The sequence below is a fragment of the Phaseolus vulgaris genome, chromosome 6 (assembly GCF_051622355.1).
Source record: "Phaseolus vulgaris cultivar YP4 chromosome 6, ASM5162235v1, whole genome shotgun sequence".
In the NCBI taxonomy this organism is placed as follows: Eukaryota; Viridiplantae; Streptophyta; class Magnoliopsida; order Fabales; family Fabaceae; genus Phaseolus; species Phaseolus vulgaris.
In genome coordinates this window covers 28,821,473-28,838,664 of record NC_143503.1, presented here as the reverse complement: position 1 = coordinate 28,838,664, position 17,192 = coordinate 28,821,473, and the positions used below count along the sequence as shown (strand labels likewise).

Genomic DNA, 17,192 nt, shown 5'->3' with positions numbered 1-17,192 from the left:
TAAAATAAATCTTCTTTTCTTTAGTTCTTGGAGGTTTTGTTTTGGCAGTTTATATTACTTAAAATTTAAGTCAATAATAATTTAAATATAATTTTCCCTCTTAATCCTTTAAAATTCTTTCTAAAAATAAAATTGTAAGAGAGTTTTCAGCTTCAAATTAAATAAAACTTCATATATAATAATTATATAATGATTGATCTTAATAATATTAGGAATTTGAAATGGAAACATTGTTAATTCATATAATCCATTGTTATCTTATTTATTTCAATCATAAAATTTACTAAGATTTTTTTAAAATTTGAATTTATCTTTCTACACAACTCTATTAAAAATAACCTAAAATGGCATAAATAATTTCTAAAAAATATAGGCATGATAAAAAGAAATAAATGTTTGTAAACTTTTAATAAACATTTTCATTTTCATTATTTTTAACACTTTTTCTACAGTTGCGTTTTTAACACTATTTCATTCTAAATTTATAACTTGTTAAGATGAAATATTTTAGAAGATAATTTATTTATAAAGAATTTAAAATATTTTATAACAAAATAGTTTTAAATGAAAATTATTAAAATAATTAAAATTTGAATTTTTTAAATTTTACTTTAAAAGTAACAATTTAAAATTCTCTATGTTGAATGTCAGTTTATTTTTTTCTGATGTCGGCAAAGTTTAAAGTATTAAATTTTGTTATTATTAAAAAAAAATCATTAACATGTGTCAATATTATTTTCCAACTACCGTTAGTTAATTTTTTTTTTGTAATATCAACAGTGTTTGTTAATTGATGTTAAACATAACATTTTTTAACATCAAGTGAGAATATTCTAAGTTGATGCTAATTATGGTGATTTTCTGCTAACATCAATGAAAAGGTATGTTAGAATTAGCTTTCGATCAGCATTAATTAAAGATTTATAAAGCTTTATCAGAACTATTTTCTATCCATGTTAGTAATAGTCATAGTGTTTTTTTTTTTATCAATACCAATAATATTAATTATTGTTTGACATAAGCTTGGGTTATTTAGTTGACGTTGTTAGAGATTATCTTTAAATTAACAGATTATCTTTTAATTTATAAAATTATTGTAGTAGTTTATTCGTTATTTTTTAGTTGATGTTTGTTAAGATTTTTAAATTAATATTGATGAAAATATTTTTTGTGAATGTATCAATTGAAATTTATATGATTATTTTTTTAATGATGTTAGAGAGAATTATTTTTTGATTGATGATTGAATTAATTAATAAATTAAAGTCCTTAGTCTCTTTTACAAATATATATTGTAAACTAGCCCTGCAAATTGTGTCCAAAATATGCAGTTTTTTGTCCTTTTAATCATGTTTTTGGTATTTAGTTTCACTAACCACGCATAGGTTCTTCAACATTTTCCATCTATCAATTCCAAATTCTATTCTCTCGTAAAGTTTTGATGTCAATGGGATTAACTAAGTAAGGAAATAATATTGCGTATTGAACTTCCATTGAGAAAATTTTGGTGTTGATTTATTATTCGTGGTCAGAGAAAGCTTGGGCTTTTCTTGACGCTGGTTTTGGTTATTTGAACTTTTTTGGTCTTCTCTAGTCCATGAAATATAGCAACCAAACTTTAGAATTTCTTTATGCATCTCCATAATTTCTTTATGCACCTCCATAATTATTGTAATTAAAAATACTTTTCCAAATTTGTATTTTGAATTTTACAATTCAGGAGTAATTTTCTAATTTAGAAGTCATTTTCTAATTTCAGTTGTTGAGAAAAAAAATATGACATGATGGATAAGTAAATTTTATGAAAAACTTTAAATTCCATTGATAAATTAAGGACTATATTATTTTTGTTATGAAATTTAATTTCTCATTTAAGCAATATCTTACATAAAAACTTAAATTTATATTATGAGTTTGACGAAAATATAATAAGTTACGTGACTCCTATAAAAAAAAATTAATACAAAAACATACTTTAAAAAATAATTAAACATGATATAAAATTAAATTTATTTCCCAAGTCAAGTTTGAATCGCTCAAATTAAAAACCAAACATGACTATTTTCGCCATAAATTAGGCCTAGCAAAAGAAACTATATTTTTGTACACCATGATTAACAAAAAAATTATATGAATATTTGTGGGAAGAAGTACTCATGTTAGTGTTTAAGTATCTTTAAACACGAGTTTCTCTAAAGTTATCTATAAAAAAACACATTTTTTTCTCAAAATTAATAACTTTTAGGATTCAACTCCTCTAACCTAAAATGACATAATTATTTTTTTAATTAATAAATAAAATTAAGTAAAACACTTTAGGAATATCTCATCCTTTATATAAAACTGTTTAAGCTTGCTCAAAACATTTTACAGCATATAGAATGAATCGATGCTGCTTAAATAAGTTGAACGAGCATGAATTCTTCAGCTGCCTTCACAGCACGTAATGACATAATTAATAAATAATATAATTACCATGATACTTATTACGATCACATGTGCATAACACTTTTTATTTTTTTTATCGATAAAAGAATAAAATAAATTAAAAAATAACACTTAAAAAAACAAAATACTTTCCAGCCAGGATTTTGGATACTTAATTTAATTATAATGCGTGAAATTTATGGTTAAACTTAGGAAATAAAAATAAATAGTACTTGTTAATGCGTTAATGTTTAAGACACTATACTGCTAATCAACACCGTTTACGCAAAGCAGGTAGCTAAATATGGAAAGTACATAAATCTTATAAAGCAAGCATTAATATGGAAATTAAGTCTTGATTATTGAAACTAAAACACATTGATATACATGGCAAAAAAGTACACTAATTAATTGGTAAGATTCAAAATGAGGAAATTAAGATCCGTTTAACCCTGGTTGCGGCTACATTTCTCAAAGTAAGAAGCGAGTTCATATCAGCAAATTCACTTCATCTTTGGATTTGGTCTATATTGTCAACAACATCTGCATTAATTCAATGACTTATTTCTTTCATTTTTTCAATCAATGGGAAACGTTTTCAAAATAGCCATGTGTACAAGCATGCATTGATATGTATAACCTTAAACAAAACTACGTGGTCATCGAAGCACCTCTTGACTTCGTAACAGGTGTGTACTCGAAACTAGTTTTGTCAACTCTGACATGAACAACTATTGTGTCACTCAACACTTTCTGATCGAATTAGTGGCTTCATTTTCATCACACGACAGTATTTCGTGTGAAGCTGTTTTTAACCTTGTCTTTGATGCACCTATGTGAAACCTAATCACAACTCACCACGGTGCCTTACTTCGTCTACGGGAATGAATGAGTTGAATATTACTTGTTTGAAACACACTTCTTGGTTATCTAATTTTGAAATTTAACGTTCCACGTTTCCACGGTTGTATACCGACAAGTGTTCCACATACACAGATCCCCTCACGTAGAATTCCTCATTTTTAACTCCTTTGAAGGTTTCAGTGGAAAAATGCTTAAAATCTTGTATCTAATTAATTTTATTATTTCACAAGTAACTAAAGAATATAACATTTTTGTTTCAGTAAGTTACATCAAACTTTTATTTTGTTTCAATCAGCAACGTAAGCATAACATTATCTATTGCTTCTCTTTTCGTTTATTTTTTTACCACCTCAGGTGTTGTTTATTTTCAACAAACAGAAAACTTAGTTTTCATATTTGAACGGTTTGTGTTAAATACTAATACTTAGTCGTGTTTTCAATTTCTTTAATTATATATATATATATTTTTTTTTTCAAATATGCTATTCATTAAAAAAAATTAATTTTAGAGAAAAAAATAATTAATTGTTATATTGACTAAATTTTAACTATTTTAGAATTAAATAAATAAATTATGATTTCTATAAATAAATTTTAAATTGATATATAATTAGTTATTAAAGTTTTAACTACCGATTATTTAGATTCTAATTTGGTAGTAAAAACTTGCATAATTATTTTTTCTACACAATAACTAATAAAACAATAACTAATTTTAAAAATAAAAAATAACTAGTTATTCTAATATTGATAAAAAAAATTAAATTAATTTTTAAATTGATATTTAACATTAACTACTAAAATTTTAGTTACTAACTACTCTAAATTCTAAATTAATTATTATAAATTTAGAATATATAATAGTTAGTAAAATCTTAATAATTAATGTTATATACTAATTTAAAAATTATTTTGTAGTTTTTTTATAAAAATTAATATTTTTATAATTTAGAAATAGTATCTAACTTAATTAATAATTGATATAGAAACTATTTATTTATTTATTTCTAAAATTATTTATTATTTAATATTTTTTATTATATAATAAATTATGTTTAGAAAATATTACCTTATAAATCTTTAGATCATACACTTCAAAAGTCTTAAAAATCATAAATTCACATAGAAACTATATATACACATCAATGACTATTAAACTTTAAGTTTCTTAGTCTTAAATAATTTTCATTATCTGACACTTAATCGAACATTTAAAAAACGTTACCAAAACATAAGAAGATAGCTCAAATTCTATTTCAAGTAATTTATATTTATCTTTTTTTAAAGGATAATAATTAAAATTCATTTAAAACCAAGTTTGATTTTAAATCTCTTGTTAAAATATTTTTCAGACAAAAACCAAAGAAAATTTTAAAACATGATGCTAAATAAATATAATATAACATAATAGAGAGAGAAATATCAAGGTTGCCATTTTATTAGAGCTAAAGCTTAAAAGTAAATAAAGATGATTAAACTTCAAAAAAATGTATATCATTGTAAAATAGTATGTCTCAAGTACTTATAGGAATACTTCAAAGTATTTATTTTCTATTTTGAATTATTGTTGTACTTTTTTTTTGTTGAACGGCATCATTGTACTTATTAGTTTGGATTTGAGGCGCTTTTTGATGCCAAAATTTCAGCCTTAGTTGATTTAGATGAGTTAAATGATTAAACATTGGACAAGTTTTTATAAGAACTTCTATAAGAAATAAAAGAGATAAAGAAAAATTGGTAATAGTTTCTTTAAAAATTAACAAATGTTTAGTTTTGAAAATTATGAATAATTTACAAGAAGAGTGACCCAATTTATTTTAATTCTATAATTTGATTAATTGTTTTTAATGCTAGAATTTGATTCATTGTTCTTTTTGTTATTGGTGATGGACTTTAGGCTTTATAGTTGGTTTGAGATGGAATCCTTACACTGATTCTTATAGCAACTAATATATTAATAACCTGTTATAAGGGGAAAGAAGACACGATCCAGTTCAACATAGCTAGCAAATAAAACGAATATATTTAAGTTCATTATTGGATTCTTTCATATGTTTGCAGCTGTTACTACTTATCTTAGTTGTATAATCGATAACAAATAATTCAGATTTTATTTCTTTATTCGATCAATGACTGATTCCATTCTACTCTGCTATAGTACTCAGTAAAAGAAAATAACAAAATGGATTTTTTCCAACTATGTTTTTAAAATATTATTCGTTAATTCACTAGTCAGCTAACAAATAGACTCCTTCCAATAATGTTAAATATTATATACAACTGAGTCAAACAGGGGACTATAACTATAACTTTTTGTGTTTGTATATTTATTTAATTTGATTTTCAATTGTTATAAATACTAACAACAGCATATAAGGTGACCTTACAAATTTTATTTCACAAGTATAATTTTGTATAAGGTTGAAACATCCAAGTGCTTTTTCCATAAAAATTTCTTTCCCGAAACAAAAAAACAAATTTTATGTACTTACTAGAATTGATTTTGAATATATCACTAGTTGCGAAAAAAATAATCTTATCTAAAAAAAATGTAAAGACACCATGAGGAGGAAAAAATAGAATAAAATAGAAGTATTTCTTGACGTTCAGACTGTTATGTTTATTGAGTTTTATAGAATTATACATGTTATGCAAGAAACTCAAAAAATGAGACTTACTAATGTCTGACTTGAAAATGATTTTGTCTTGGTTTGTACTAACTTTATTGTTAGAACTAATGTTTCGTGGATGCTTCGTAATCGATAAAATACTTGTTTTAATTATGTGGGAAAATCAGGTTTGAGGTTACTCATATTTTTTCGTGAAGAAAATGCATGTGCGGATAAGATCAATTTAGAATTTATTTATAGAGAACCATTTAATTGAGAATTCTTTATAAAAATGTATAGTTTACCTATGTATCGTTTTTGTTAGCATATGAATTTTGATATACTTCCCCTATATTTTTATATTTTCTTTCTTTTTTCTTTTTTAATAATATTTTTTTCATGTGATGATAGATAATTGTTGTTATTTGAGATATCAACCTAACTGAGATGTCAAATTACATAATAATATCATGAAAGTTTTTATAAATATAAAAAAGAACTTCAAATAAACAAACAAATGGACTACTCTCCGCATAAATTAAGTTGTACAATATTAATACGGCAATAGTATATTATTTTTACACTACTTATTTATTAAATATTAATAACCATACATTTCGACATATTTCTTTAACGGAAATGCAAGTGTGAAAACTATTGTTTTGAAATTAAATGCAATTAGATTTTATATTAAATAAAAATAAATTTTAGAAACAAAAGAAAATTAATTACTATATTAATTCACTAAATTAAATACTATTTTACATTTATTAATATTTAAAGTAGTTTAAATTTTTTAATGAAAATATATAAACTAGTTTTTAACTTGGTATGTAATTATTCACTAGTCAAAATCTCGATAGTTAATCATATATCAATTTAAAAATTAGTTTATAATTTTTTATTAATAATAAACATTATTTTATATATAAATAATTTTTTAGTTTATAAAATAATATATAATTTATTTCATATAGTAATTAATTATTTTTTGTTTCTTAATTTTTATTTAATGATTATTTTTAATTTTTATATAAAAAAGTGATGAATTTTAATGTAAGAGCTATTGAAGATTCACATCGACTAGATATTAGAACATTTCATAATTTATAAATGAGCGTAAACCTCATTTTATAAATTGATTTTATTAGATTGAGTTAGACTTAAAGTTCATCTTTTAATACAATATCAAAGTCACTTTTGAACTTATCTTAAATGTTTCTTGAACTTATCAATATTGAATTAGACTTAAAATTTATCCTAACATATAAAAAGTAGGACAGAAATAGATGGTCAGGATCATAAAGTGTTTGGTTTAATTTATTTTAAAAATAATGAATTATTTTTCTAGCATCTTGGAATATTTTAAAAAAAATATGGTTAGGGCAAAATAGTTGAAGGCATTTGACGAGCACAATCTCTTAATAAAAGAAGTTTACGAGACATATTTTTCAGTTGCAATATCTTGGATGGACATGTTCAATAGGCTGACGTCAAGTCCCAAGAATAAGAATACGAATGCATGTAAAAGCATTAAGAGAAAGCATGCGGTAGAAAGACAGATAGAAGAAAGGTCGTTGAGTTTCGTGCACGGATCTATATTTACAAATAAATAAATTAGAATAACATTACTCTATTTATACATATATAATAATATCACAACCTTCCAAATAAAACGCATAGCCATTTTGTGGCAAAAGTATTTAATTAAGAAATGGTTTTATTAAAAGCATAGATATAAAATTTAATATTTTAAAAACATGTAACTTGTGATAGAGAATTATGAACAAATCTGAGGTAATGCTGGCTGGCTTTCAAGTTTCAATTAATTAATCAATTTAAAATTCAACAACCATGAATCAGATTTGTCGTGGTCCATGGAATAAAACAAATATATATATTATTATAAAAGAGAAGAAACGTGGTATTTAAAAGGAGGGTAAGGTGTTGGGAACCTGAGAAGCTGATATGCTTCCTTATTACTAGGTAGAGAACCTTCTGGATCTCTCTCCATTCACCACTTGAAGGTGATTTTAGTTTGGTTTGGTGAAGATGGGAAGAGCTCCTTGTTGCTCCAAAGTAGGGTTGCACAGAGGTCCATGGACTCCACGAGAAGATGCATTGCTCACTAAGTATATTCAAGCTCATGGAGAAGGCCAGTGGAGATCACTGCCAAAAAGAGCTGGTAATCTCAATCTTCTTCATTTGCTTCTCCCTTCGTAATCATCATCTCCTTTCTTTACAATTGCTTTTCTTGATCCTGTTATCATCGTCAAACTTTCGCTGTATAATATGTTTGTTACCACTATGTGTAAATGGCATCTTTCGTTCTTTCTTTCTTATACCATTGTACATCTCTGATTGTCTTTATTCTATTAACTTTCATTTTTTAGTCGGATTAATTTTACGCTTCTCTTCCATTATTTCAACGCATCATCTAATCGTACTGTCATAAATAATAAAATAATTAATTTTTAGAATAACTCTTAGAAAGTTATATTTAGAGTAATTATAAATGAAGGTTAAATAAAATTTATGTCATATATTTTTCTTTTTTTGAAATATTGGTGGGGACAAGGTGTGCGGTGATAGCTGTCAAAAATTATATTTTCTTGGTAACATCTTAATTCAAGTTGTCCCCCACCTTCAATCACCTGAGTTAATTAAGTGAGGTTTATTGTACCACAACACATATGAACATGGTAAGTTTACTGTAGCCACACTGTCTTTTAGTTTTGTTTTGAGTTAGATAATGATGGTTGGTGGTTGATGCAGGTCTTCTTAGATGCGGAAAAAGTTGCAGACTGAGATGGATGAACTATCTGAGACCTGATATAAAGAGAGGAAACATAAGTCCAGAAGAAGATGATCTCATAATTAGAATGCATTCACTTTTAGGAAATCGATGGTCCCTCATTGCAGGAAGATTACCAGGACGAACAGATAATGAGATAAAGAATTACTGGAATACCCATCTTAGTAAGAAGCTGAGAAATCAAGGAACAGATCCTAAGACACACCACAAGTTAACTGTACCGCCAGAGAAGAAGAAGGGCAAAAAGAAGAACAAGCAAAAGAATGAGACTAAGAAAGGGAGCTCAGAGAAAACCTTAGTTTATCTACCAAAAGCCGTAAGGGTTAAGGCTCTGTCATGTGTGCCTCGAACGGAGAGCACCTTCACCCTGGATTCGAATTCAGGTAGTGCATCAACGAGCCAGGAGAAAGTTCAGAGCCCCGAAGAAGAAGCAAGAGAGGTAAACATGGTTTGGGGGGTAGGCAGCGATGGAGACAATGGCGAGGTTGGAATATTCTTTGGTGAAGACCATGACCTGGTCTACAGCTCCTCTTACGTGGAATCTCATTCTGATAATGTTCACACTGATCATGGTACGCTTGAAAAGCTCTATGAAGAGTACCTGCAGCTCTTGAAGGATGAAGAGAAACCTGCAGATGAATTAGATTCTTTTGCTCAATCTTTATTGGTGTAGATGTAGAAATAATGGTAAAATATATGGTTGGAACTAATAAAATAAAGTTTGCTCTAGCTAGCATGTGACCATTGTATTATTCCTTCATCACTGTTGATTAAGTAATTAGAATAACCTTCTAAGTTATTAATTAACAATTAGGAAAATTATTATTTTAATTATAAAGAGTAGTTTTTAGTTATTGATGGAATTAATAATTAGAGCCTTTTTTAATGACCCGTGAACATTAGTTTGGTCACTCTCCATAATGTTATGTTAGTGGAGAGGTTTTCATTCATTTAATAATAACTATAAAATTGTTTTCCATAAATTTTTGTGAAGTTAACATATAGGTATTATAATTGTAATATTTATTTAGTACATGATCTAGTTCAGGAAAATGGAGAACATACGATCAACCAATTTTTTTTGCTTTACATAAAGTGTGAATTCAATCTTATTTTACATAAAGTGTGAATTTTATCTTTTTACATAAAGTGTGTGATTTTTAAATAGAATGTATCACTCATCTTAAATATACAACACACAATTTTCTCATTAATCTTTATTTTCTCTTATAGATCATGTTTTGTTAGATGTTTTTTTTTTCTTTGTTATTTTAGTTGATACGAGTACTCTAATATATATTTTTTTCAGATATTTATACATGATCTTTAATAGTAAATAACATAATAGGTTAAAAAAAATTCAACAAAAAATAATAAAATTAGAAGAAGCAATTTAGATGTGTTTCAATCTTTATAAAAATAAAAAATCGTTACTGCAAACAATATATCAAACTAAAAAAAATATAATAGGTTCAACAATAATTGAATTGAACTTTAAATGTGTCTCAATTTTACAAAACTAATTTATAAAATAAGATTTACATACATTTCATATTATAAATTAACATTATTTCTAATGAATAACAATCCCAAACAAAAATCATTTAACTTTATTTCTAATGAATGACCATCCCAAACAAAATTGCCCATTTAACTAATAGCTTATTGTTTGTGAGGAGTAACAGAAACACAAGTGGAGATGGCTATTTTGGCTATAAGCTAGGAGCGAATTAGGTTCAAGTTAAAAATGTGAACTAAGATATCTTACTGTGTTAGAAAGTGAGATAAACCTCCTTCCAGCGAAGTGAGATGTTTGAAACTTAGCTTCTCACGTGCTTACCTTCTAGCCCGTCATCGTTAGAGATACATCAACACTCATATTCAACTCTTAGTTAATCTTACGAGTCTGCACGTAAAAAAATTAATATTAGCAAACATTTAGGAATTCGAAAATACTTAAAATAATAGGATTAGCTTTAACAATTGATAGAGATTTCTTTGATATTTTGAGTTCCCGACAAAAATAATGACAGACTTATTTAGTTTTAAATATATTTTTTATTTTCACAATTTTTGTTGTATTTTCATAATTTTTATAAAATACAGAGTAACATTTAAATATAAGAAAATGAAAACATAATTTAAAAAATATTTATTAAACTAATAATCATACGTAATAATTAATGAGAATTGTCTCATTGAAAAAATATGGAGATATAGCATAATACTAAAATAATACTAATCTCTTGAAAAAATAATATTACAAGACTCAGAATATATATATATATATATATATAAATTTATAATATTAATAGAAAATACTATGTTTTAAAGTTCATACGAATTTCAACGCATGTAATAAAAAAGGTGCAACTAGTTTGTGTATGAAGTAAAAATGGTATATTTATATATTATAAATTAAAGCAACTCCCAATTTTGAATAATGATTATCAATTGTTGAGATTTGTTATTTTAAAACCCATGGAAGAATCCAGTCCTCAGTGAGAAGCATGGAGTTTCTGTTCTAATACAAACCAAGATAAATATCCTTATTTTATATAAACTATTTAACAATCTTACTATAATATTTAAGTTTTTTTGGTAATTTAAATAGTAAAGTAGTAGAATAAAAAATACAGAATATAAAAAATATATTTATTCTAATGATATCTGCGTATATTATTTCTTCTATTTTCAACTTACTGACAACACGTTTGCCCTAAAGTCGCCGAAATTTATGCAAGAGGAAGTGATGTGTTTAATAGATGCGTGTGAGATAAGTTGAGTGAATTAGTAGTTGTTTTTTTAAGTGACAATTTCAGGTGTGTGTCATGTATAAGTATGTATGTATATGTATGTATGAAAATTAAGATCTGCGAATATTAAAATGGCATACGAGCATCAATAATACATCCTAACTATTTTATACACATTTTCTTATTGGATTTAGTTATCGCCTCTGTAACAAAATTATTTTGTTAAAAAAGGACAAATTTAGAAAGAAATGAATTGATGTAATAACTAATCATTATACGATAAAAAAAAAATATTTTTAATAAATCATATCATGGCACCTACCTCCAAAAAGAGGATCTTATTTTTATTTAGGTTCAAATCAAACTACTGGCTTTACTTTATCTGACCAAGTTGTCATTATAGTTTCATACCAACCAAAGCAAGGTTTGGCACGAACTACTAACTCAGGTTCTTATGACTTTCTTACATTTTATTCTCTAACTTTAGTATAATTCATTTTGAAAGTATTGAAAGAATTGTTCTTCAAATAATTGGTTTAGTATAATTTATATAAAGACATAAGTTTGTGAGAGTTAATTTTTCTTTGGAACAATTTCAAGAAGAATATTTATGATAATTTAAACAATATTGTTTAATAAAATTTATAATTGAAGTACATGATGTGAAAACATAGTTATTTGTATAGGCAACTATTGCTTAAAATTTTTTATATTGTAAAAAATGGAGAAAAAAATACTTCAAATATATATAAGTTAATTATAAACTTCGTAAAATTAAATAATTACATTAACATAATATTAATATTGAAGTGAATTTGGTAGTACGAAATTAATAAAATGAAGATAAACAACACGTTTGAACATGTATCATTTATTGTAAATGCATATGAGAACTAATATTACTTTTAATTTAAAACGTATATAGTATTATGTTTTGTGAACTAAGCTGTCCAAACATACCTATAATTAATTAGGTAATAAACTTATGTTAATTTAATGGATGAAGCCCTCTTCCTCCAACCAGATACTATTTATTAAGATTTTGAAAAGAGAACGCAATCAAATATGAATTATAAATAGATAGACAAGTTACCATATATAAGGTTACTGAAATAGGTCAGTTGTCTCAAGCAAATTGACAAAAAAAAGTACGATAAGGCAGGCCATTCAAATTAATATTTATATTACTTTTAGCTCAATTTGTAATTAAATTTTAATTTTCTAATTTCAATTTTGGATTTATAATTTTAGTAGACTGAGCAAACTTGAGAATTGTTCTGTGGCAACAATCGCCCTACCCAAGACCAAGTTCAAGGCTCTCCTATATTTTCTGACATCGCTTTAGTAATAAAAAAAATGTTTGTTTAAGGTTATAAACTGATAGCTACGATGTCAATTTTGGCACCCTAAAACTTCTGATAGGTACAAGGTTATAAACAGTTTTGTTTAACTCTGCTCCCTTGTACCTCATTTTTCATACATCTAACATAAGTTCAGTGCTGTGCACCAAACAACAGTATACACTCACTGTTTCCACTCCCATACAGCTTACTCCTACACTCACTCCACTCCTAATATTCATCCTAATAAAACACCATGATCAGGATATAAGTACTGTGACTAAGAAAATAAGAATGTACCTCAATACCAATACTCCTACCAATGTCAATCAATTTCATAACAGTATTAATTAGACCAACTAATTCCATGCAAATTTGAGTTTTAGTTCACAGAAAATATTGTCTTATCAATACCCGATTTGCTTAGACTGTACTTACTGCAAACTAAGCTAGTCCTCAGCAATTTAGTTGACTATATTTTCTGCTATCAGTTTTGTTCCACTCTGCCCCCATTTAGTTAGTTCATTTTTCATACATTTTAACTTGGGTTCAGTTCTATGGTTATATGTCTCTTGCAATGCGCTTATAGTTTTTTTTTTTTATCAGCAAATAGCAATGAAATTAAATAAGACCACTTCAGGGGTGGTCCAACCCTTATACAACAAAACAGATTTTCTCAAAGAGCCTTTCCATCTACATATCAACCAAAAGACCTCCTACTCTCTTTCCCATCTCAATCAATAATAAAAGAAACCCAAGAAACAACCTTTTACATAAAAACTAAACAGAATACATACATACCAAGGGTTCAAGACACCAATCAGAGAATGAGAAATTAGCTGACGGTATCTTTGATGAGATCCATGACCAAACCTTAATCTGTGTTAGAGAGAAAATTTCAGTGTGATCAACCACTCCACCTTTAAATTGCAATGCGCTTATAGTACCCCCCTCAGTCTGATTCAACCTTTCCCTGCTTCTGATCCCCTTGTACCTAGTTGTGATTTTCTGGATACAAAGAAATCGATCTTATGTACTTAAATTCTGCAGTCTAAGTATGAAATTGAACATTGGGATTTTTGTGTTTCATCTATATTCATACTTTTTTTTTTAATACCCCAATTACTATTAGTACATTCAGACTAATTACCACTCATTTAATATAATATTTAAAACATATAAATAAGACAATAACTATCTGTTTAATATTATATTTAAGACATATAAATCAGATTATAAATCGATTATAAATTATTAGCGATTATAGGTTACTGTTATAAAATCCATTTATTACTCATGATAATCATTCAATGTTTTTGTTAATGGTCTGAGTTCAACAAGACTTATAAATAGATGTTGACTCGATGACACATTAAACTTTAATCTATACTTTTATTCTTAATTTTTTGTTAAGAATTTATCATCATCTTTGTATTCTTACTAAATTAAGCATCGGAGAGTCTTTTGAAGGTAGACATCCCTTTTTCTCGTAGTTGAAAGTTCGGTTTTGTAGATGGATCTTCCTCTCTCATCAAAAACCAATTGAAAGTATGTTATTTGTGATCTTCTTCCTTCTTCTTTCTCAACTTCTCGGTGTATCGCACATATGATGTGTACTTATAAGATGTTACAATAATAAAGTCAGAACAAATTTAATTAAGTAATTTTATCTCTAAAAAATATATACTTACCTGATCGAATTACCTATTTATATAAGAAATATTGAGCTTCATTAGGCTAATTGAACTTTTGCTATTTATACTTTTATTTACTAAGTTTATATCTCATATCTTACTTTATTTTGGTGTGATTTGTATACTGGATCTTGTCAAATTATTTTAACTCTGTTTGCGAGATTTTAGATCTACGTTCTTCTAACTAAATTTACTTGTAATCTGGTAGCCATTTGTCAAAAATCTAATGGTTCGATAAATATGAAAGTTCTTGAGAACCTTTCAATTTCTCAGAACCTAACCATTTAGCGATTTTAAATAATATTGGCTGGCTGGACTGTCAACTTGTCATTAAACACCAATAAGGAGAAGGAAATGCGCTTTCAGTGGTTATGGTATACCTATGTTCTTCTACAATTCTATGTTCTTCCTGATTCTTCTACTCTTCTCTGCCACTCCTGTCACCATCCACCAATGTTTGGCTTCTCAAGAGGGACAATTCTCGAGACAATTAGTGGAGATTTTGTGGGGAAGAGAAGTTTTTGTGTTGTGATAACCTAGAATCCTCAATGCGTAGATCAATCGATTTTCAATTGGTTTCCGTTTTTGTTTGCATTAAATTTTGTTGTTGTTGTCTTCTTTCAAAAAAAATTGTTGCTAGACATTCATATAAAGACCATTTTTGTTTGACGGGTTGAATATTCATTAACTTGATGAAGTTATTCGTTGGGGGGAATGATATTGATTGATTAAATTTCTGTTTTTGGGAAGAACATTTCATAACATACAAAAGAAACAATCAAAGAGAAAGAGTTACAGGCCAATAAACTGTGTATTTTAAACTGGAAAATAAGTGTTCTTTGATATTGGATTCAGGGTATCTAATATTCCTTTCACACAAATAAGTGCCCCTTCCCATCTAATCTAAATTATTTAATATCTGTTTACTCCCACTGCACTTTGCAACTATCATTACTTGTTATACCTGTATACATTCATCTTCTTCTACAAACCTCTTTAAGACAATCTCTAATGTGTGAAGAAAATTATTATAAGGGTCACTATCATAATCTCATAGTGTCTAACAATTATTTTTAATTATAAATTAATGCTTTAATTAATTTAAAATATAAAATAATTAATAGCTAAAATCTTAATAACTAATGTTAGAAATTGTTTCAAATTATTCTATAATTTTTTTATTAATAATAAAAATTCTTTACTTATTATAATTATTTAGTTTATAAAATAATATCTAACTTAATTAAATTATTATTTTTTTAATAAAATTAACTGTTGTTTAATATTTTTTTTAAGTTATTTATAGTTAATAAATATAATATAGTTTGCTTATAAGAATTTTTGTTTCTATCTTGTACCGAGTAAAACTCGAAAGATTATAGCTTAAAATGTCCTACTGGTAATTCTTTGTTTGGAGCATGAAATTATAATTTGTAGTCATTGTATTTTGTTGGACAGAGATTGTATTTTCAAATGTTGTATAGATAATCTTGCTTTATAGTTTGAAAACCTGAATTTATAGTAATTATAATTCACAAACTGATTTTTTTTTTTTTTTGGTTGTTGATTTAAATTTATTGTGCTGATAGTAACACAACACGTATAAAAAATAAAATAAAAATTATGAACAAAAGAAAATATAGAATAAAAAACTATTTAACACTAATAGAAACTAATTATTCTCTAAAATGTTCTCTAATTTAGTCATTATAGTAACTAATTATTTTTTTCTCTAAAATTAGTTTATATTTCATGATTGTAGTGATAATTAAATTCTGAATAATATAATATAAATAAAGTTATTAAAATAATAACCTATAATTTCAAATAATGTATTTTACTAATTCTGGTTAATAAGAAAATATTTTTTAAATATTTCTAAAAATAAATACAACATAATATTAAATTAGAAAAAAAATGAAAAAAAACACCTAAAAAATCAAAGGAAAAATCATAAAAAACAAAATTTGGAAAATTTGGAAAAAAAATAGTATAACCGATTATGTTTAAGAGTCTAATTGATTACCCACGATTTTTAGGAGCTTGATCGATTATGTTGAATATCTTAATAGCATAATCGAATATGTTTATTTCAACACACACCACACAATCGATTATCCTAAAAAAAAAATAGAGGTGAATCAATTATGTTATATGCTTAATCAATTAACAACTATTTTTTAAGATATAATCACAGTGAAAAATCTTAAAATTATTATTTGTATTTTTATTATTATTTTATAAATTAATATGAAATATTATTATTTTAATATTTATATTATTAATATTAATACTTTTTTATTATAAATATATTTATATTTTTAGGTATATAGGTATTTTTATTTTATTACAAATACTTTTTTAATATTTTTTTTATTTTTATTATGAATATATTAAATATTTTTGGATATGTACAGTTTATTTGGAATGAAATTAAATAAAATTAAGTAATCTAAACTATTTTTTTATTAATATTAAGGATAAAAACGTAAATTTATAAGTGCTTATGTGTTTTTTTTTTTCTTTCACTAATGTTTCTCTTCAATAATGCAAAGCATAAATTTTTATTTTTTTTTCTTTCCACACTCCTTCTTCCTCATATATATCTCTTGATGCAAATAAGGAGTGCACTCTCACATCCCCCATGAGCAATGCATCCCTAAACCCACTTCCCACTTTCTTCGGGG

General features: G+C 25.8%; 1 protein-coding gene across 1 annotated transcript; it reads left to right on the top strand.

Annotated features, from left to right (window-relative positions):
* Positions 1-7,826: 7,826 nt before the first annotated feature.
* Positions 7,827-9,451, top strand: LOC137831919 (transcription factor MYB123). Its single transcript, XM_068639824.2, has 2 exons — positions 7,827-8,085; positions 8,676-9,451. The coding sequence occupies exons 1-2, from the start codon at positions 7,953-7,955 to the stop codon at positions 9,386-9,388; spliced, it is 846 nt and encodes a 281-aa protein (XP_068495925.1). The 5' UTR covers positions 7,827-7,952; the 3' UTR covers positions 9,389-9,451.
* The last annotated feature ends 7,741 nt before the right edge of the window (positions 9,452-17,192 follow it).

What these genes read in the sequence shown, in the direction of transcription:
- LOC137831919 (XM_068639824.2), top strand. Translation starts at nt 7,953, where the DNA reads ATGGGAAGAGCTCCTTGTTGCTCCAAAGTAGGGTTGCACAGAGGTCCA. An exon ending in ATCACTGCCAAAAAGAGCTG is followed by an intron (nt 8,086 to 8,675) that starts GTAATCTCAATC and finishes TGGTTGATGCAG; the next exon opens with GTCTTCTTAGATGCGGAAAA.